At 34.9% G+C, this 22,311-nt stretch overlaps 2 protein-coding genes across 5 annotated transcripts; both read left to right on the plus strand.

The window, feature by feature from the left end:
- Window positions 1-1,029: 1,029 nt before the first annotated feature.
- On the plus strand, window positions 1,030-12,734 carry LOC128155364 (uncharacterized). 4 transcript variants are annotated; one of them, XM_052817034.1, is made up of 7 exons: window positions 8,236-8,327; window positions 8,490-8,601; window positions 9,631-9,900; window positions 11,087-11,171; window positions 11,270-11,402; window positions 11,537-11,616; window positions 11,776-12,732. In XM_052817034.1, exons 3-7 carry the CDS (start codon window positions 9,680-9,682, stop codon window positions 11,890-11,892), a joined length of 636 nt encoding a protein of 211 aa, XP_052672994.1. In that variant the 5' UTR covers window positions 8,236-8,327; window positions 8,490-8,601; window positions 9,631-9,679; the 3' UTR covers window positions 11,893-12,732. The 4 variants fall into 4 exon arrangements, 2 of the variants coding, with proteins under 2 accessions (XP_052672994.1, XP_052672995.1); XM_052817035.1 differs by lacking the exons at window positions 8,236-8,327; window positions 8,490-8,601 and adding an exon at window positions 8,718-8,828 and having other exon boundaries at window positions 11,776-12,734; XR_008239593.1 differs by lacking the exons at window positions 8,236-8,327; window positions 11,087-11,171; window positions 11,270-11,402; window positions 11,537-11,616; window positions 11,776-12,732 and adding exons at window positions 1,030-2,064; window positions 3,455-4,371 and having other exon boundaries at window positions 9,697-9,833.
- Window positions 12,735-13,140: 406 nt separating this feature from the next.
- LOC128155365 (uncharacterized) lies at window positions 13,141-19,197 on the plus strand. Its single transcript, XM_052817036.1, has 2 exons — window positions 13,141-13,866; window positions 18,598-19,197. Exon 1 carries the CDS (start codon window positions 13,197-13,199, stop codon window positions 13,857-13,859), a length of 663 nt encoding a protein of 220 aa, XP_052672996.1. The 5' UTR covers window positions 13,141-13,196; the 3' UTR covers window positions 13,860-13,866; window positions 18,598-19,197.
- The last annotated feature ends 3,114 nt before the right edge of the window (window positions 19,198-22,311 follow it).

The following is a 22,311-nucleotide window of genomic DNA, read 5'->3' on the forward strand; positions in this document are numbered from 1 at the left end:
AAAATATGTACTGATAAATGTGTTCTACCCTTTTATCTAGACTTAGCTTTTATCTAGATATTATAGAAACATTGGATGATTATGATTACAACTCTGACGGTTTTGAAGAGCCAGAATCAGATTTATTCATGTATCTCAAGAATGATATTTAAAAAAAACACGCTTGACATTAGTAATCAAATTGATATATGTTAACATTCGAATACAGAATACATGTATATGATTATCATTCTAATTGTATTTGGTGGCTACCGTGTTCGATAGAAATGCGCGTAAAATGTTTGTTTATTTTGCCTCCGTACGGAACACACCCGCTATGTAAATATAGTACTTAGCCTAGGTCACGCAAGCCGTTTGACTCCCCTAGACGTTTGTTGTAGAGCAAGTATTGACAAATGTTTAGGTGACCTAGACTAATATAGTACTCAACGTAATGAGTCTATATTTAGATATGGCTCTCAAGCGATACGGATATTAAAAGGTCTATGGTGTCATATCTCTGCCCCTTGTGTGCAAGTTATTTTTCTATCAAATATGTTGACATGCAAGAAAAATACGTTGACATGCAAGATAATTATGTCAACATGCAACATAATTATGTTGACATGCAAGAAAATTGCAATCAGATAAGAATTATACAAAATCTAAAAAATTCTCAAATATCGCCCACCTGTGACAACCAAATTGCTAGATGCTACCTTTTTATGGCGACATGCAACTTATTTATGTTAACATGCAAGATAAATATGCTGAAATGCAACTTATTTATGTCAACATTCAACTTATTAATGTCGACATGCAACTCATTTATGTCAACATGCAACTTACTAATGTTGACATGCGAGATGAATATGTTGACATGCAACTTAGTGATGTTTACATGCGAGATAAATATGTTGACATGCAACTAATAAGTTGTATGTCAACATAACTAAGTTGCATGTCGACATAAATATGTTGCATGTCAACATATTTATCTTGCATATTGACATAACTTAGCTGCATGTCGACATTAATAAGTTGCATGTCGACATAAAGAAGTTGCATGTTAACATAAATAAGTTGCATGTTGACATTAATAGGTAGCGTATCTAGCATCTTGAATGTCACATGTTGGCGATATTTGAGATTTTTTATAACTCTTATTTGATTGCAGTTTTCTTGCATGTCAACATAGTTATGTTGCATGTTGACATAACTATCTTGCATGTCAACATATTTATCTTGCATGTCCACATAATTAATAGAAAAATAACTTGCACACAAGGGGCAGAGATATGCCACCATACTGTCCTTTCCACGTTAGGGAATAGTCTCGCTGTTTTGCAACACATTCTTTCTTTTCTTATTTATGTAATTGAGGTCTTTCTGTTGTAAATGTATCTTTTAAATAGTTTCGCTCCAACAGCTCGAAACCCAAGGCCAATTCCGCATTTAATCCCCAACTCTCTGAATTTTTGTCATCTTATTATCAAGGTATAATTCATATTTTGTTCCGTATGGCTACGTACAAAATTTTATGAGGGAAATCTCAACAGTCGCCAAACCTATACACATACCTGTAGTTCTATGATGAAAAGTTGGGTAAGTTTGTATAGGTAGAATGCATACGATACTTACTAAAACGTGCAATTTAAGGCACACAACAGTAGGCTAGTTTTGAACATATTGACATACATTCTGTACAATAAATCCATAAAAAAATGTACCAGTCAGTTTCATACTTTGTTGCCGTTTTGCTTGCCCAACACTTACTGTTAGGCGAACCAACCTAAGAGTTGTCATTTGTATATGTAAACAAACCAAACCACTTTGACAAGTAAAGTAAAAACATCTGCAGTAAAATTTATGAGGGTATGTAGGCATATATTATTTACACAGAATGTGGTAGGGTAAAGGGTTATCACGGGAACAAGCACTTGCATAGAGAAGATGGATCTTAGTTCATAAGCTTGCACTTCCAATTCAGTCTTAAATTCTTTCATATGATCGTTTATTGACTGTTAGATTGGCGATCGATGGGTGTAGAAATCGAGAACTTCATCTCTATCACTTCGATAATAAGTAAGTAGGTTATACATGTTCTTTATATATAAACAATAAAATTATTTGGTTGGTGATTATGCGGGTTATGTAATTTTTCCTCAATGGTCGCTACCTTGATAACCGGCATGAATCATCAAAGAAAATATTTATTGTTTATACTTCAATACTTTTTTCAAAGTCAATAAATCGATAGATAAAATTGAATAATTTAATTCTGGTTGTAACACGCTTTCTGATTGGTTGAAAAAATTATTTTATATCGTATAAAGAATGTTGCCTACGTCACAGTAAGACTAACGTCAAAAACGTATCAATCCGCCTGCATTACGTTTGAATTTTGTACAATTTAATGTCATTTTATAGATCAAATGACAGTTGTTATCAACAATTGATAGCAAAAAAATTAAAATATCAGGAATGAATGCAATATTTATTAGTGTTATACGATATAAAATTGTTTGGAACAGTTTACGCTTTTTATAAACTGCATCGCGATAAACCATTTTATATCTTATAAAACTAATAAATATTTAATTCATTCCTTTAGTAAAAGTAACTAAATTTTGGTCAATGTGTATCAGTACATCAATTGAGAGAGAGAGACTTGCAAAGATTTTTCTTAAATACCAGTACTGACAGCGACATAAGTTTAAATTTAACTCATATGCTAAAAAAATGGTTAAATACAACTTTGTAGTAGACAATTATGATTTTGTAAACTGAACATATCCAATAACCAACTGTTGAAGAGTGTCGTTACTAAATCATTGTGTGAAATCATTTATTCATTGAAAAGTGATGAATGGTTTTAAGGAGAAACTCATATACGGGTAATCATACATTTGCAATGGCCATACGTTTTGATTTCCCTTAAAATACAGATTATTTCGAACGAGACTTTTAATGTACTTTCATTAGTTTTTATTAATTCACAGTATCAGTAAGTCTTATCTTGAAGAAATAGGGTTTTTACAATAATTTCTAAAAACAGGGGTCAACCGTCAGCGTTTTCTTAATACCTTCCTGGTTTAGACACTCTTTTTACTCTCAGTAGGATTCTATTTACTTCTAAACAATCACATTGCATCCATTTGATTAAGTATCATTTTTGTACTTGTTAAACTTAAAACAATACGTAAAAACCACAACTGAATTCAAACAGGAATGTTGTTTTTTTCTGTAACTTTATTGTAAAAATATGGTGGCATATCACACAAGGGGCAGAGATACATGTATGCCACCATATAAAAACATTAGTAAAAGATTTTTTTTTTAAACCAATGATTTCTATTTCTAAAAAAAGGAAGTCAGAGATTTTAAAATCTGCAGATCTAGGTAAACATTTCTTTATAATTTTCAAGGAGTATGCGATTGAATTTCTTTTAAAATGAAGTTAATTTTAATTCAGTTGCAGAGGGATCATGGCAACATACTTACCGGCCCAAGTTGCCATGAGCGGTTGTGATTTGTGCAACACTGGTAGTAGTCTAACAAACGTCTGTGAAGTTTGCAAGAAAAGTATGTGCATTGACTGTTTCCAAACACACGAACATGACCAAGCCAAGAAAATTTACAAGATAGAATTTAAAGCATCTCTGGAAACGACGACGGGAACCATCTACAGTATTTGTGTTACAAGGGACCAACACGTCTGGCTGTATACCTTTGACAGGCTAAATAAGTTGACCATCGACGGGAAGGTTGTCATGAGCATTGGCATACCTGTACAATTTACAGAGATGTCAAAGTACGCAAGGAGTATTGATGTCATGGGCGACAAAGTACTCATTTCAGCGACCGACAAAATCCTTTGCGTTAACGACGGGTCGTCTTTCGAAAAGTTCTGCGATTTTGGATCTAAGGGAGTTCGAGTTACCGGAATACACGTTACTGAAGACCACACTGTCTGGGTTTGCCTTCAGGGAGGTAGATATGTACTGGCCCTCCTGTCTACTACTGGAGTCCCTTCGATGTATCACTCACGAGTTGACGAATGCGAACAATACCCTATACGGGTCCACCAAATTTCAAAAGAGACTGTCTGGGTTCTGTACACCGACCATTTTGTTCTGTATGAACTTAAGTCATCTAGTTTGCGTATCATGAAGGTGTTTAAACAAAATGTGGATCATGGAATAGACATAGGTTCAGATCAGTATGGAAACTTGTTGGTTGCCTTAGAAAATAAATGCAAAATGCGCGTTATGTCACAAAATGGAAAAATAATAACAAGTTTTCTATTCCAAGGCCCCAAAAAGGTCGGCAGCGAGATAAAATCTATATACAGAGATCACTCTAACAACATTTGGGCTGGATTTGAAAGCGGTGAGATTATCGTGTTCGAATTGAAGAAAAATTGAAAAGCATTTACATGTTTATTTTGAGTTGCGACTGTTGATAAGGTTTTCACTATATATGGGACAAACTAAACCGATCCACTCAATAATTTTGAGTCTACGTATACGCTAACTTCTCATTTATCTTAACTATTTTTTTAATGATTTTTCTGCGTTGATAAAGGCAATTTACATGTACAGGTACACGCTAAGTATCCATTCAAAGTATCAGCAAAATATGTGGATTTACCTTGCCACATTCTGATAAAACCATTCGATGCTTTGTCATTCAGTTTTGTGATAACGGGAAATAATATATTTCAGTTTTAGCCCTCATTTTTTAATTTGAAATCTTATTCCATGCATCCAGTATGATTTTTTTGGACTGAAGGAATGCCTGCATTGAGTGAAGAATGATGGTTACTCATTGCTTGTATTGGGTGACTGCAAAGATGAATAAAGGCATTGTACGAATAAAGAGTCGCTCAATGCAGGATTTGGAAGACTAAAGAATCACTCAATGCAGGCATTGGACGACTATGGAGTCGCTCAATGCAGGCATTGGAAGACTGAAGAGTCAATGCAGGCATTAGAAGAGAGAAGTATCGGTCAATGCAGGCATTGGTAGACTAAGGGGTCGCTCAATGCAGGTATAAGACGACTGAATTTATAGTGACTCAGTGCAGGTATTGGATGTATTTATAGTGGTTAAATGCAGATATTGGATGACTATTGATTATAATGAGTTTCTCAATGCAGGAATTAGGTGTTTTGGTTTGTCAGTACGTTAGTTGCTTAATGAAAGCATTCCATGGATGTATGGTGGTCTAGGCACAGAAATTTGATAACTTCAACCTGGTTGTTTATTCTGTTTCTCAAATGCAAAAAAAATTGTTTATTGGCACTATCTTTAATTATCAAGTATGTAAGGAACGTCTATTTATAGTATGCCGACTTTGATTTTTCTACAACGACGGCACTGCGCGTGTTCGACTGACTTTCGTAAGACTCTGTATTGTTTGCAGGATTAAAGAGCAAAAACAGATGTCTGGCAATTCACAACTTTTCTAATTTTACAATACAAAATAAAGACTCAGTGCATAAATCAATGTTACAATTTTTGTTCCTACACTGTGACAAAGAAGCAAGAATTTCATTGGGGAATCGGATGACATTTAACAATTATTCTATTTAATATAAAATGCAATAATGAAATTCTTGATCCTATATCCTAATCAAAATAAAGTGCAGTTTTCAACTATTTTTTCTTGTATGTAATGGTCAATTTTTTTTCACGTTTTATGGACGACAATAATCTAAAGGTGCGGTAACATGATGCAATTTTTCATCCGATTTCCAGTCTTTACTATACGATTTACAATCGATTTTCAATTTTTAAAACATATTCAATGGCATTATTGTACGGAGGTAAGTCGTTGTGACCTCACTATTCGCAGAGAAGAAATGGAAAATAGAACGCCCCTCCGATTTTCAATCGACTTTCAGACTTTGCTTTAGACTTTCGACTTCGGTGATCATATAATTTTAGTCGAAAACGAATCGGGTGAGAAAATTGGATGGAAAATTAGATGCAAACTCGTTACGTATGACTGCACATATAATTTTTAACCAATTACACATATACATTTTTAAGATTTAATAAAGTATCACTATTAAGGTAGCTCGCGGGTTTACCTGCTTGTGAGAAAACCTACCTTGAAAATTTGTCCACGTGATCCATAGGTTTTATAGTTTTATTTCTAAAATTTATTTAAGATTCGTCTGCGCGGTAATTATGTTATTGTGTTTCAAATACAGTGTCATTAATAAAATCAAGCAAAGCCATTTCAATGAAATATATAGTAAAATGCACATTTTAACCGAGAAACGCATTACAAAACTATGCTCCAAACTTTTAAACGATTCAGACGAAATTAATCATACTCAACACAAAAACAGAGGAGATAATTATGAATCAATTCATAAAAAAAACATCAGTATGTGTTCTCGGCCAATTTTTGGCAAAAAAACTTTAAAGATTTAAAAGATTTCTCAAAACCTTATATTTTCATTACGACGTTAGCCTGACGTCATCATTTCCTTACTTCTTAGAACACCAAAACTGAAATGCATTTATTGACAAGACTAGCTGTTTAACACATTTTAGAACATGTAAATGCTTATTAGACATTATTGTGAATGTTATCAAATGCAATTAATGTAAGGCTGTAAAGATACAGAAAATTGCTATTTTTGTTTTTATGAAACTCTGAGTCAATCAATGCAAAAATAAAATGCCAGGCAGCTACTGACATTATAAGTAAGTAATCGAATAAAACAGTTATCTCAAGCCAAAAGAAATTTAAGAATTTAATCGGTAGTACAGATTACGGAAGTTATAATTGTAAAAAACAAGCGAAGTTAATGCATACATTCTATTTTAAAACATGACTTTAAATGGAAGAGTTCTAACGCACACTCATTCTTTATCTTTATAGAACAAAGTGTGACAATGTATGTGACATATTTAAATTTTCAGCACTTGATATTATAAATCTTTGTATAAACAGTCATAAACCGCATATAAGCTTTCTAAAATATTTTCTTTTATACTTCTAAATATCTCATTTGTCATTTTTTAAAAAAAATATGAGTTTACTATGACGGTCAACTCTTTACGTCGATTCCTATTGTGACGTCAGCAAACCCGCGAGCTACGTTAATGCACACTCCATTGAACTTTGAATTTTACATCCCTCTGTGACGCAACTGGCATGAAAGTATTTTGCTGCATAAAAATAGATGAAATAATTTTCCTGTTATGTTGTACATCATTTTTACCTACTCTGAAACCATAAAATAAGGTTTCGTCCACTAATACAAGCTATCAAACAAAAACCTTTGTTACATTGTAAATTCTCATTTTATAGAAGTTTTTTTTTCTTTTCAAGATCCACTACAGTTGAGGACATACTTGATATTTTCTTAACTACTGATATCAAAAAACGTTTTATATTCGAATTATACCCGTTCCAAAATGACTAAAAATATTAGATTTTCCCCCTTTTTTCAGCTCGTACCATAGCAATGGTTCTCAGTGTTCATTTTTAAATTCTTCCATGCAAAATCTTTATAGTGGGATTTTTTTCAAGATTCCTTTATTAATTTAAGTTTAAACAAAAATTAAATGTGGAAATTCTGTTTAGTCACAATGGGAACACTTTAAAAATACGCTTTACTCCATGTTTTTCTTTCTGTCGAAAAATGACAATTATTTTTATTGATATACCCTGGAAATCCAAAATTACCATTACTGACAATATGTTCTTAAATAGGCATTAAAATGCCATATTGACATCTTTGCATGCCCTCTGTTATATGCAACAAGGTCACATAGCAACAAATAAACGGTGTTAGATTTTCTCACTTATCGAAGTCCATCAAAGTATAAACTATGAAGAAAATCAATGCGATGTCACCGAATTATTGTTCTTACATGGAATTGATTCTTGAGAAACCCTTTTCCACACACTCGTTTCACATACTGCATTGCATCCCTGTTATCAACATTTGTCATAATGTTGTCCCACTGAGGAAAAGCACCTACAGCCTAGTGAGTCTACAGAATTACTTGTGGAGCATCACATGGACCGAGAGAGTCTTGTGGGTGAGCATCACGTGGGCCTCGATAATTTACATCACGTGGACCCCGACAGTCTAGCAAGTCTACAGAACTGGATAGTGCACCAATGTTGCAATTGATATATTCTAATGCTCAATTATTTGTAACATTGTTATTCAGCAGCTTTGATAAAGTTAGCACAAATTTTGTTGCAAACGCAGTAACATTCGTTTTGGGATTTAACTCCGTTTTGGGAGTCCCGTCTAGACTGAACTCCTGGCTTTTCGCGCATTGTGTGTCAAAACCAGCGCCCTCTGCTTTCGGTAAGAAGGAATGAGTTGTGTCCCTTTGTCCTTTGAGATACTCTGTAAAACTTACAGGAATGTATTATCATAAGATTGATGGACAAATAGCTTCTAGAAGTTTTCATGTACATGCATTTTTAAAAATCTGGTATCGTGCATTTTTTACTTCATTTAAAACAGAAATGGGATGCCATACATATTGGCCTGGTCAACAATGATTCAGCGATGATTTCTATTGCCACAGTGAATACAACATTGCATTTGGATTGCGTGAGACTTCTCAATTTTAAAGGTAAATTTCAAGTAAACACAATAAAACAAACTGACATTCCTTTTTAAACTTACCGTACCTCTCCTGTTGGGTTTTAAAGACGTCTGAGTACTCCTTTCTGCACATTTCATTTTGTTCTTGTATCCCTTGAAACCTCTCTCGTCGAGGGCGATCAATGCCGATCATGGCTTTTCAACAGGAGACACTCCCCGACCCAAGAACAGGAACATGTCGTCTGTCATTGTCGGGTTTGTGCTAAACAGCTAGAATAATTACAAAAACGACTTTTTTCAGATACGGTGACACGTGCGTGTCATGTGGTTTCTTCTTTTTTTTTTCTTTTTCTTTTTTTTTTTCAAACTGCATTCAGGTATTATTTAAGTAATATTAATGTATTATTTGTAAGTATAGTAATCCCAATACATGGGCCTAGCTATTTATTTTTAGAATGTGCGTTTCAGGCACGTAGCATCTGGGGGGGTGGGGGGGGGGGTGGGGCGGTGATTATGGAGGCCCCCTTTCCCCCCGTTTTTGGGACCATGTGAAAAATTGAAAATAAGGAAAAAAACAGTAAATGTGAAGTTATATGCAAACATAAAACACTATCCCCCCCCCCCCCCCCCCCCCACACACACACACACACACCCAGAGATCAGGGGTTTTTTTTATAATTCTGGGAAGTTCTTATTTTATATTATTTGCTATTCGATATTTTTTGGATGATTTATGAGTCTGCCCCCCCCCCCCCCAACTCAAGATCGATGCAACGTGCCTGCGTTTGTTCGATCATCGTTTTCAACAAATGTATTAAAATCCATGTCAAAAGATATATGCATTCTTTGCCTTTTTTAACAATGCCGGGTATTACTTGGGTTAGTATTGAGAAAAAACATCAAAAATTGAAATATTTTTATTTACATTATTAGTTGTTTTCTTTAATATACTTTACGACGGCTATAATGATCGAGGCATGTTATTGATTTCATATAAACAATATACCGGTAATTCTTTTAAAGGTTAAAACATTCTAAGTCAAATGTTTACATTCAGAGCAAATCGAATACATGTACCACTGAGCACCATTTTCTAACCGGAACTCATGGATCTACAACACAGATGGCTAAGCACAGCTGTAGATATCCTGAAAATCTCAGGGGATCTCCCTCAAAAGTGGTGGGGTGTGATTGAAGGAAGATACAGTGAAAAACAGCGACATTACCACACCCTGCGACATCTGGAGGAAATGTTCCAACACTTTGACAAATATTTTAAGAAACTGAACCAACCGGAACTGGTAGTCCTAGCAATATTTTTTCATGAGTAAGTACTGAGTAGTTTGATTTATAAGCCCATTTAATGAAAGGGTCCATGTCCAGATATTGATATCACAAAGAGTACAATTTAAGGCAAATGTGATTTTCTGCAAAGTGGACATGTCAATTGAATGACCGACTGAATGAAAGTGATATTGTTATTGTCAAAAAAAGTCTTAATTGTATTTCATAATACGCAGTAAAGTTGTGTCCTATACTAGTGGTATGATATTCTATATATCATATAATTATCATTCAAATATTGTGATACGCTCCTCCTACAGTTCTATGATACGCTGTAATATTCTTTTGATACACTACCACACGTGTTACAATACTTGCACGAGAAGCTACAAATTATTTTCACTTCTTGCATGCATGCATGTGTAATTCAATAAATCTTTTCATTTTGCTTTATATTTAGCACTAAATGAGCATCTATACTACTATATTAAAATGATAGACTCTAATTTTTGGGGCTTTAATACCGATAAATCGGGAGAGTACTGTCTTTTGTTTTATATATTTTAACCATCATTGGTACTTAAAGATTACCAATTTGTCTTTATTTTTTTCTCAATTAAGCTTCGCTAATTAATAATCAACGAAAATTCCCATAAAAATCACGGAAATCATCTGGATTTTTTATGGATTTTACAATCTTGCGCGTGCGCATTACATTCACGCTAACGGGATCTTTAGTTTATGATTCCACGAAATCATATTTGCATGAATAAACTCAGAAACGATAATACAAATTAGTGTAAATTTTCATTGGAAAATCGTTTCGGAGCGATTCTGCAATTTTCTGCTACATTACGGGTATAAGGGAGGCATTCTAACTGTTGTGGGGGCCTTTCCCGAGACACAGTTAGATTATTCTAACTAAGGAAAATGTAGTGAAATTAATAGCATTAATGTGGGCTTATAGGTTTGTTATGTAAATGTCAACAATAGGGTGTGTCGATGTATCTATTTTTGTCCAATATGCAATGTTTACCCGTGCACGCACGGTTCAAAGTCTAATAAAAGTTATTTAATGTAGGTGATGTGACGAAGATTACGCATACTGCAGTATTTGATTCAAATAATAGTATTTTGACTTGCCATACAATTAATTTAGCACATTTAATAATAGTTAGAAGAATTAAATAAATACAAAACCCAATATTGCATATTTATCACTTTTCCAGTATCATATATGACCCGAAGGCCAATGATAACGAGGAAGAAAGCGCAGAAGTTTTCTCGCAGTTCTCTAAAGAGGCTGGCAATTTGGTAAGAAGTTTGTCACTACTAGTACTAACAAAAAATATTAACCATATGAGCTAGATTTTAATAATTTTTTTATACCCCCCCCCCCCTCTATTTTTTAGGAGGCTGACAAGACTGATGCGGTAATGAAATGGATTCTACAGACAAAATCTCACAGCGTTAAAGAGAATTCCGATAATGATTTACAATTCTTTCTGGATATGGATATGGCGGTTTTAGGTAGACCAAGTGAAGGTAAAAAGATGAAATGTTTATCTATTTGATTATTTTCATTCAGAGCAAAGGCAAACCAGCTTAATGTTAATTTCTATGGAATGCGTTTAAATTGCTTTCACTGTCACTATTGTCTGAAACCAGTCTTTTTCCAGACTACAAGAAGTATGCAGATCAGATTCGTGAAGAATACATCCATATTCCTGATCCGGAATACAAAAAGCGCAGATCAGCGGTACGTACATTTGAAATATGTTGAATAATTTTGTATGTTAGGGTATAGGAATGTTCTTAAATGATCATCTCTATCGAAAAGATCTTTGCAACTATTAAACTTAAAGTCAGTGCACAATATAAATGATTTCGCTGTTGTTTTGATGTCTCCATTACCCAGGTTTTGCGGGGCTTTTGTCAGCGACAGAGGATATTTGCTACCGACGAGTTTCACGAAATGTACCATGACATCGCCATTCAAAATCTAAAGACGGAAATATTGTGTTTAGAGAAATGATTTTTTCCTGAAAATACCGATATCCTACACACATGGACCTGTGATAATTTTTGTTCAGTGTTCATTTTTTATGTTAATGTATGAGTGTATTTATTTATTTATGTACATCTTTTGTTTTATTTAAAAATATTTAGAACCATTTTAACAAGAGCTTGGACTTTGGGTAGTTGTGTCAAACAGAATTTGACGTAGGCCTGTCTATTTCATTGCATACGCTCAGCCATGGCTCTTTAAAATCAACAAGATTTGTCTGGCTTTTGAGCTAAAACAACGCAATCGGTGCATATTTTGCTTAAAACCGCGTCATTTTTAACTTGTTTTGACGCAAGAAATAGATAGCTACGTCAAATCGAAAGTCCAGGGTCTTGTTAAAATGGTTCTAAAATAAATTTTGAATTCATAAATACATTCAGTTAACGTTACATGTCAACGATTAAAAATTAAAATAATTTCACTAAAATATGTCAGTTATTTTGATTTAGAATGGTGACATGCTGAGAAGCTTGGCTTAGATCAATTTTAAAGAAAATGGCATCGTAAAATATAAGCACGCCGCCATAGGGCGCTGTTTCTTCCATTGACTCATAATACAAGGCATACACGGATATCAATTATCAAAGTTTTGGATTTTTGGCCCTTTGAAACCCCTTATTACATTACTTTTGATTTACTTATGGTAATTTATAGATAAACAACTGATGTACATTATTAATTAATTTTGTAAATTATAACAAAATATTGCTTTGTAAGAATTATGATAAAAAGAACCTATCCCTTTTTCTTGATACTAAATGAAGAGACTTGTAATTAAAAGCATATTTTGACAACAAGTGTTCAGGTATTGTTAACCGTTCTTGAGATATATATCTGGACGACAGTGTTTTAAGGACCAACCCATAATTATAAATTCTTAACGGAAGACCTTTCAATGTATATCGTTCTGAAACTTTAGAGAGAGAGAGAGAGAGAGAGAGAGAAACTATCATTGAATATACCCTCATTAGGTCTTAATTATATATCAAAGTTTATATAATAACGCTAATTTAGATGCTTTTCAATTACACAATACAGTCACCTATATGTAGAGTTTATATAATTGTGTTATGCATGAACTATTTACATACCAAGCCGTCCTGTTATAAAGTCCGCAGAGAGAACGTTTCCTGTCCCTGTAGAACAGTGCCCTTTTAAAATTATGTTCGTTTTTGGTATATTTCTGTGTGAGCTGTGTGGTATAAGGGGTGTTTAACAGTTCTTTGCGAAAAGCTTGACAACAGCAAAACGAAGTTATTGTGAGTTCCATTATGAAGCAGTTAAAATCTCAGCCAAGCGAAAACTGCGCGAACACGTGCGAGGAACACGAGGACTCGGCAAAAGGCGGTCAGTTTGACTTCAAGCATGAAGGACACAGAATACAGCACTCATTTAATGCCGAGAGATTGGAGAGGTTGAGTGAATTGAAGAATTTGATAGCGCATAACGACTTGGGAAAAGCAGAAGCGATTATTGAGAAGGAAATTGCTGAATTGCGTCAACGTAACAAAATTCTAAAAATAGCGGACAGACACGGGTGGGACACTGTGAACGAGTATTTAGACGATCCATTGGCCGACAATAACGACGATGCTATAAAGTTACGGGGTGCTGTGAATCGCGCTGTCCGCAAGCGAAATTATCGTGGAAAACCATATTCGTACACTGGTCAGGCTCGCAGACAAAATGCATTTTCTGCCAATGATTTTTTTTGTGGCTTCAGCCAAACGTTTGCTCCAGGAGTGTTCAAAACCACTAAACCAAGCGATTATGCATCAGGACAGCAAGCATTCTACGACCGAAAGTGCTTCTTTTGTCGACAGAGCGGACACTACGTCAGGGATTGCCCATTCGCCAGAGGACAACAAGTGTCAGCGCCTAACGTTAACCCCGCGGTCGCATCGACCTCAACATGTTCAAGTAGCAAGCAGTAGAGATCAAGTTGAGTATAGTGATAATGTTTGTGTAAGCAATTCTTATGAATATGAGCTTAATGCAGATACAATTATTTCTGTAAAATCTCGATTTAAAAGCTGTGTACAATTTTGGAAATATACGTTGTCCGCTAATGTGTTTGCGAAAAATACAATAGAGTTCGGTTATGTAATACCATTCATTCAAAAAATAACAGGTCAGCTCTTATTCATAGTGATTTTGTTTATACAGCTATTGATGATCTTTTGTCCTCTGGTTGCATTCATGAAGTATTTGAAGATAGTACATACGTTGTTAATCCACTTACTGTTTCAGTAAATGCCACAGGTAAGAAAAGGTTGGTGTTAGATTTACGACATGTCAATCAATTTGTTGAGAAGCAAAAAGTTAAGTTTGAGGGGGTGAATAAAGCATTACAATATGCAAAGAAAAATAAGTACATGATAAAGTATGATTTAAAATCCGGATATCATCATATTGATATACATCCAGATTTTCATAAATATTTGGGGTTTTCGTGGAAATAGGTTGAAAAAACAAGGTTTTTTTGAATTTAATGTTTTACCATTTGGGCTGTCGTCAGCAGGTTATGTTTTTACAAAAGTAGTTAGAGTGTTAGTGAAGTACTGGAGATCATGTGGCATACCAGTGATAATGTATTTGGATAATGGTTGGGTGTGTGGTGATTTTAAAACATGCAAGTCTGCATCAAACTTAAAACAAAACTTTTTACAAAAATCAGGTTTTGTTATAAATACTGAAAAGTCAGTTCTTGAACCTACAAAAAGCATTGTGTGGTTAGGATTTCTTTGGAATATGGAAAATGGTACGTTAGAGGTTCCTGTTGAAAAAATTAAGGATATCAGAGATATTTTGACAATTATATTGGATAACAGAAGTAGCATATCTGCGAGAAGGTTGTCTTCCATAGTAGGTAAGATTATCGCATTAAAACCATCCTTTGGAAATATTTGTCAATTAATGACTAGGCATCTCAGTATTACTATTTGTGGTAAGGAAAGTTGGGATTCAGCTCTATGCTTAGATAGTGAAAACGTACAAGAATTGAAATTTTGGTTAGAAAACATCAATTCTATTTCTTTGAAATACTTCACATGTGTTGAGAAGATGCCTGAAAAGATAATTTTTTCAGATGCAAGTTGTTACGCTGGCGCAGGTTTTACTTGCGAAAGAAATGAAAAAATTGTACATTACATGTGGGATGATTTTGAGAAACACAAGAGTTCTACTTGGAGAGAATTAAAAACAGTGCAAGTAATTTTATTAAGTCTTGCATACTGAGAGGAACTGAGTGGAAGATTGGTGAAGTTATTTACTGACAATTAAAATGTAGTGCGCATCGCATGCAAAGGTAGTATGATTGATGAGCTGCATCAGCTAGCAATGAGTATTTTCGGTGTATTTGTAAAACATGGAATTTTATTAGAAGTGTAGTGGATACCAAGAAATTACAATGATTGTGCTGATAGTTATAGCAGGATTTTTGACAAGGATGATTGGAGTGTATCAGATCATATATTCAGATATTTTGAAAAAATTTGGGGTCCGTATACTATTGATGTGTTCGCAAATTGTAAAAATAATAAGGTCAACAGATTTTATTCAAAATATTGGTATCCAGGTTCAACAGGTGTGGATGCTTTTGCATATGACTGGTCTGGAGAAAATTGTTGGATAGTACCGCCTCCTGTTATTGTATGTAAAGTGTTAAAACATATGCAATTGTGCCATGCACATGGAACGTTAGTCATTCCTAAGTGGTTGTCATCTTTATTTTGGCCGATGATTTGGAATAAAAGTAAACAAGAGGCCCATGGGCCACATCGCTCACCTGAGGAACAATAGGTATGATAAAATCAGCTTAATGGAGTAATAATACAAACTATCTGGACAATGTACAATAATACATGTAGATCCTGTATAAATAAAATCCATTTTCCCCTGGATATTCTTATGTTTATAATCATTAGTCCCCTTTCTGACAGGATGATTTTACAGTCATGTCATATGTTGAGTATTGCAGTTCTCAAAAAGATCCTTAACAATAGTTTATACATCGGATATAAACGTACATCAAACTCTGAACCTTCTCGTGAGGCCAAAGAATTGTCCTGGGGCCAAAGTCTTAATAATTATAAAGAATCATCTGGCTGATTAGTTTCTGAGAAGATTTTTAAAGATTTACCCTATATATTCCTTTGTTAAACTTTGACCCCCCATTGTGGCCCCACCCTACCCCTGAGGATCATGATTTTCACAACCTTGAATCTACACAACCTGAGGATGCTTTCACACAAGTTTCAGCTTTCCTGGCTGATTAGTTTTTGAGAAGAAGATTTTTAAATATTTACTCTGTTTATTCCTATGTAAAATATCGACCTCCCATTGTGGCCCAAACCTATCCCCAGGGGTCATGATTTTCACAAATTTGAATCTACACTACTTGAGGATGCTTCCACACAAGTGCCAGCTTTCCTGGCTAATTAGTTTCTGAGAAGAAGATTTTTAAAGATTTACTCTATATAATCATATGTTAAACTTCGATCCCTCATTGTGGCCCCAACCTACCCCCAGGGGTTATTATTTTCACAACTTTGAATTTACACTACCTGAGGATGCTTCCACACAAGTTTCAGCTTTGCCGGCTGATTAGTTTCTGAGAAGAAGATTTTTAAAGATTTACTCTATATATTCATATGTTAAACTTCGATCCCCCATTGTGGCCCCACCCTACCCCCGGGGGTAATGATTTTCACAACTTTGAATTTACACTACCTGAGGATGCATCCACACAAGTGTCAGCTTTTCTGGCTGATTTGTTTCTGAGAAGCAGATTTTTAAAGATATACTGTATATATTCCTATGTAAAACTTCGATCCCCCATTGTGGCCCCACCCTACCCCAGGGGGTCATGATTTTCATAACTATGAATCTACACTACCTGAGGATGCATCCACACAAGTGTAAGCTTTCCTGGCTGATTAGTTTCTGAGAAGAAGATTTTTAAAGATATACTGTATATATTCCTATGTAAAACTTCCACCCCCCCCCATTGTGGCCCCACCCTCAGGTGAGCTAAAAAGATTAAGTTTACAATACAATAAGTTGTTAAAGTTGGTTTCTGGAAGAACAGACTTTGAACATTTTCTTAATAAATATTGACAATTTTTTTACTTTTTTAATCTTTAGTTTTTAAGATCTGCATGCATGTGTACAAACATAGAATTGTGAGCAAATCTTTGTATCTTGCTTATAATTCGAAGCTTAACACTCAAATATGGTTAGTAAATAGAAATTGTAAACAATTAAACACAAGAAACATGCACTATAACAAATAAAGAACACAATTTATTTTTTCGAAATGAATCATATATATATACATGTATATACCTACATATTTCCGTCAGCGATATCAAAAGAAAATGCCGAATTACCGATAGAAGGAATTGTATTTCAGTACCCCTACATCAGATTTTGCTTAATTTGCGCAGGTAAACAGTTAACTGTTTGATTTACCGAAGTATCTGTTTGAATTGATACGTAAAAATCACGAAATACCTGTAGACGATAGTTTCCAGGTTTAAAAGCGTAAATAATGAAAACGAAACGAAAATCCGAACAAGCTAACACCAACACACTTGTTTGATCCTTGTTGGAACAATTAGAAAATTAATCAATTAACAATAAAAACAGAGGGAAATGCACTTAAGTACGTTGTTAATGCATCAGATTTAATCATTTTCGCAGGTAAACATTTACCGAAGTCTATGTTCCAAATACAAGGCGATTGTTTCCCAAGTTAAAAAGCAAAATGAAACGAAAAAATGAAAACAAACTTAAACCAACATCACAAGTGAAAATGACAACGCATTGAAATATTTAACCTCAATTTACTTCACAATAATCGGCACCAAGGTTATTTCCATGTTTCATAGATTATATTCGCACGTGAACTGTTGCACAACAAACTGCCAGCTTCAAACAAAGAACCTCGTTTTCGAGATGCGGTAGACTGGCGATGCCTGTCATAAGACCAGTCTATCGCAATGAATTGCCAGTCTACGATATATGGAATAACGAGCCATTCTTTATAAGTATTTTCGCAATTATCTCAAATTTGGAACAGAAATCGCCTATAATTTTTGCAATTTATATTTTCCTTTCCCTAAGGATGATTTATGCTAAATTACGTTAAGATTAACTCGGTAGTTCTTGAGAAGAAGATTTTTAAAAATGCACCCCCCTTTTTCTACAGTTTCAAAGTTTTCTCCGCTTTGAATACAGATCGGACTTTTATTTCTGCAATTTATATTCGCCCTCCCATAAGGATGCTTTGTGCCAAATTTGGTTGAAATTGGATAAGCGGTTTTAGAGAAGAAGTTCAAAATGTAAAAAGTTTACAGACGGACAGACGGACAGACGGACAGACGGACAGACAGACGGACGGACAGACGGACGACGGACAAAATGTGATCAGAATAGCTCACTTGAGCTTTCAGCTCAGGTGAGCTAAAAACGTTACCATTGTTTTGTTCAAGAGTATGTTGAGTACAAAAGTCCTAAACAATTTTTTAAGTCAGGGTCAGACAAGTCAAGTATATTCGCACAAGAAACGTTTTTATCTAATGTATTGGTGATAAAAATTGATTTTAGATAAAGATTAAAACAGCAGAACAAATGTGCATATGATATATTATGGTTCACATTTATTTACAGATCTTCAGTGACACTTGGAGTGAAATCAAGGACATGGCAACAGAAGATCAATTTAAATCGGCGGTGGAAAACTGATTATTCCAGGGACAATTATATCAAAGACTCTGTTGATAATAAATTAAAAGTGTCTAGTAGTATTTTGATTGAATGAATTTAATAAATATATGTTGATTTGTTTTCCAGTTTACAGCCGTAGTTCTACGTTCTAACGAGCAGCAATCCATATTCATGAGTTTGTTATTTTTCGATTGATTCAGCATATTCATATAATTATAGAGTATAATTATTTTATATTCGGACGAACGGAGTGAGGGAGAATATAATTAAAATTATGTTCGTTTTTGGTATATTTCTGTGTGAGCTGTGTGGTATAAGGGGTGGATCTGTGTTTTAGGTCACGTGACATTGGGATATAAATAGTAATTGCGCGGGTTTTGTGGTCATTCTACCGCTCGTTAGAACGTAGAGAAGGAGTAATGGCTACCAGTAAATTGTTATTGTAATTATATATGCAATATGTGTGTTCAACATAATGGTGTTGGTGTGTGTTGTTTGTAATGAAATATACAGTATAAACGTTCTAACGAGCAGCAATCCATATTCATGAGTTTGTTATTTTTCGATTGGTTCAGCATATTCATATCATTATAAAGTATAATTATTCTATATTTGGACGAACGGAGTGAGGGAGAATATAAACCACGTGATCAGGGGTTAACCAATTTTCTTACTTCCTTCTTGGGTTTGGCCGTCCCTTTCCCCCTATTCTATGACTCACTGACGGGATTCCACTAACTAATCGTGAGTCGGGATTCCACTTACTAATAAATGATTACAACGCATCAATGTATCAAGTGTCATATAAGTACTTGCAAACCTTAAAATAAAAAACAATAAAAAACAAGTGAAAGCAACAAGCCAATTTCAATTCAATTGGACGGGGATCATGGCAACTTCTTCATCGGTCCAAGCTGCCATGAGCGGTTGTGATTTGTGCGAGTCTGATAATAGTCTAACAAATGTCTGCGAAGCCTGCAAGAAAAGTGTGTGCATTGACTGTTTCCAAACCCACGAACATGACAAAGCCAAGAAGGATTACAAATTAGAATTGAAAGCTTATCTGGAAACGATGACGGGAACCATCTACAGTATTTGTGTCACAAGGGACCAACACGTCTGGCTGTATACCTTTGACCGGCTAATTAAGTTGACTATCGACGGGAAGGTTGTCATGAGCATTGGCATACCTGTACAATTTACAGAGATGTCAAAGTACGCAAGGAGTATTGATGTCATGGGCGACAAAGTACTCATCTCAGCAGCAAACAAAGTCCTGTGCATTAACGACGGGTCTTCTTTCGAAACGTTCTGCGATTTTGGATCTAAGGGAGTTCGAGTTTACGGGATACATGTTACTGAGGACCAAACTGTTTGGGTTTGCCTTCAGGGAGGTAGATATGTACTGGCCCTCCTGTCACCTATCGGAGTCCCCTTGATGTATCACTCACAAGTTAACCAGTGCGAACAATACCCTATACGGGTTCATCAAATTTCCAAAGAGACTGTTTGGGTTCTGTACACCGGCCATTTTGTAATGTACGAAATTACATCTAGTCTACAGATCAAGACCGTTTTTATACCAGAAGTGTATCATGGAATAGACATGGGTTCAGATCAATATGGCAACTTGTTGGTTGCCGAAGAAAATAAATCCAAGATGCATGTAAGGTCACAAAATGGAGAAATGATAAAGACTTTTCTAATTCATGGCCCAAGAAAGGCCAGGATTGAGATAAAATCTATCTATAGAGACCACTCCAATAGAATCTGGGCTGGATTGGGATGCGGTGGAATCATCGTGTTTGAATTGAAGGAAAAATGAGAACACTATTACTTTGAGCTGCGACTGTAGATAATCTTTCACTATTTGTTGTAATTAATGTAACTAATCCATCACACTCAATATCAAGTATGTAAGGTAATATATATTTGAAGTACATGTACATTTACTTTTTGACCACAATCCACGATGGCACTACCCGTGTTCGATTGACATTCCTATGACACTGTATGACGTACATCATTAAAGGGGCATGGTCACGATTTTGGTCAAATTTCATTTTTCTGTTTTTATTATTTGCAATGCTTTAGGAATGCATTTCTAATGATCAAATGAAATTTGGGTGCCAGTCGTTGAGTTTTATGCAGGATACAGGGCTCACAATTCTTTGTCATGAAAACAAGGCTCGTGCCCTGTTTTTGTTTACATAGGATCAATATACCAGTAAAAAAAAATTTCAAGCAGGTGTGTTTATCTTATTATTCATTTTAAGCATAAATAAACAGTTCCTAACGATTAACACATTCACTTTAAGTCTAAAACTGGAATTTTCACATCAACATTCAAAATGTAAACAAAGTCGTTGTTTGCATAGCGAAGAATTCTAAGCTCTGTAATTCGCTTATAACTCTGCAAATGACACTCAAATTTTGGTTGCCTATTAAACATGCCTCAATGAAGCATTTTGAATATTAAAATCGAAAAAATAATTTTTGACCAAACTCGTGACCATGCCCCTTTAAAGGGCAAAAAACAGACTTTCAATTCACAAAGTTTCTAGATTTATAATAAACAAGAGGCCCATGGGCCACATCGCTCACCTGAGGAAAAATAGGTATGATAAAATCAGCTTAATGGAGTCATAATACAAACTATCTGGACAATGTACAATAATACATGTAGATCCTGTATAAATAAAATCCATTTTCCCCTGGATATTCTTATGTTTATAATCATTTGTCCCTTTTCTAACAGGATGATTTTATAGTCATATCATATGTTGAGTATTGCAGTTCTCAAAAAGATCCTTAACAATTGTTTATATATGGGATATAAACGTACATCAAACTCTGAACTTCTTGTGAGGCCAAAGAATTGTCCTGGGGCCAAAGTCTTAACAATTATAAAGAATCATCTGGCTGATTAGTTTCTGAGAAGAAGATTTTTAAAGATTTACTCTATATATTCCTATGTAAAACTTCGACACCCCATTGTGGCCCCATCCTACCCCGGGGATCATGATTTTCACAACTTTGTATGTACACTACCTGAGGATGCTTCCACACAAGTTTCAGCTTTCCTGGCTGATTAGTTTCTGAGAAGAAGATTTTTAAAGATTTACTTTATATATTCCTATGTTAAACTTCAACACCCCATTGTGGCCCCACCCTACTCCCGGGGATCATGATTTTCACAAATTAGAATCTACACTACCTGAGGATGCTTCCACACAAGTTTCAGCTTTCCTGGCTGATTAATTTCTGAGAAGAAGATTTTTAAAGATTTACTCTATATATTCCTATGTAAAACTTCGACCACCCATTGTGGCCCCACCCTACCCCCGGGGATCATGATTTTCACAACTTTGAATCTACACTACCAGAGGATGCTTCCCCACAAGTTTCAGCTTTCCTGGCTGATTAGTTTCTGAGAAGAAGATTTTTAAAGATTTACTCTATATATTCCTATGTAAAACTTCGACCCCCCCATTGTGGCCCCACCCTACCCCCGGAGGTCATGATTTTCACAACTTTGAATCTACACTACCTGAAGATGCTTCCAGTCAAGTTTCAGCTTTTCAGGCTAATTAGTTTCTGAGAAAAAGATTTTTAAAGATTTACTCTATATATTCCTATGTTTAAATTTCGACCACC

This window comes from Crassostrea angulata, chromosome 7, assembly GCF_025612915.1.
Source record: "Crassostrea angulata isolate pt1a10 chromosome 7, ASM2561291v2, whole genome shotgun sequence".
NCBI lineage: Eukaryota > Metazoa > Mollusca > Bivalvia > Ostreida > Ostreidae > Magallana > Magallana angulata.

Excerpts from the sequence above, each read along its gene's own strand:
- LOC128155365 (XM_052817036.1), top strand. The coding sequence starts at position 13,197 with ATGAAGCAGTTAAAATCTCAGCCAAGCGAAAACTGCGCGAACACGTGC.
- LOC128155364 (XM_052817034.1), top strand. The coding sequence starts at position 9,680 with ATGGATCTACAACACAGATGGCTAAGCACAGCTGTAGATATCCTGAAA. Across the intron at positions 9,901-11,086 it reads CTAGCAATATTTTTTCATGA|TATCATATATGACCCGAAGG; the intron begins GTAAGTACTGAG and ends TCACTTTTCCAG. Across the intron at positions 11,172-11,269 it reads CTAAAGAGGCTGGCAATTTG|GAGGCTGACAAGACTGATGC; the intron begins GTAAGAAGTTTG and ends TCTATTTTTTAG.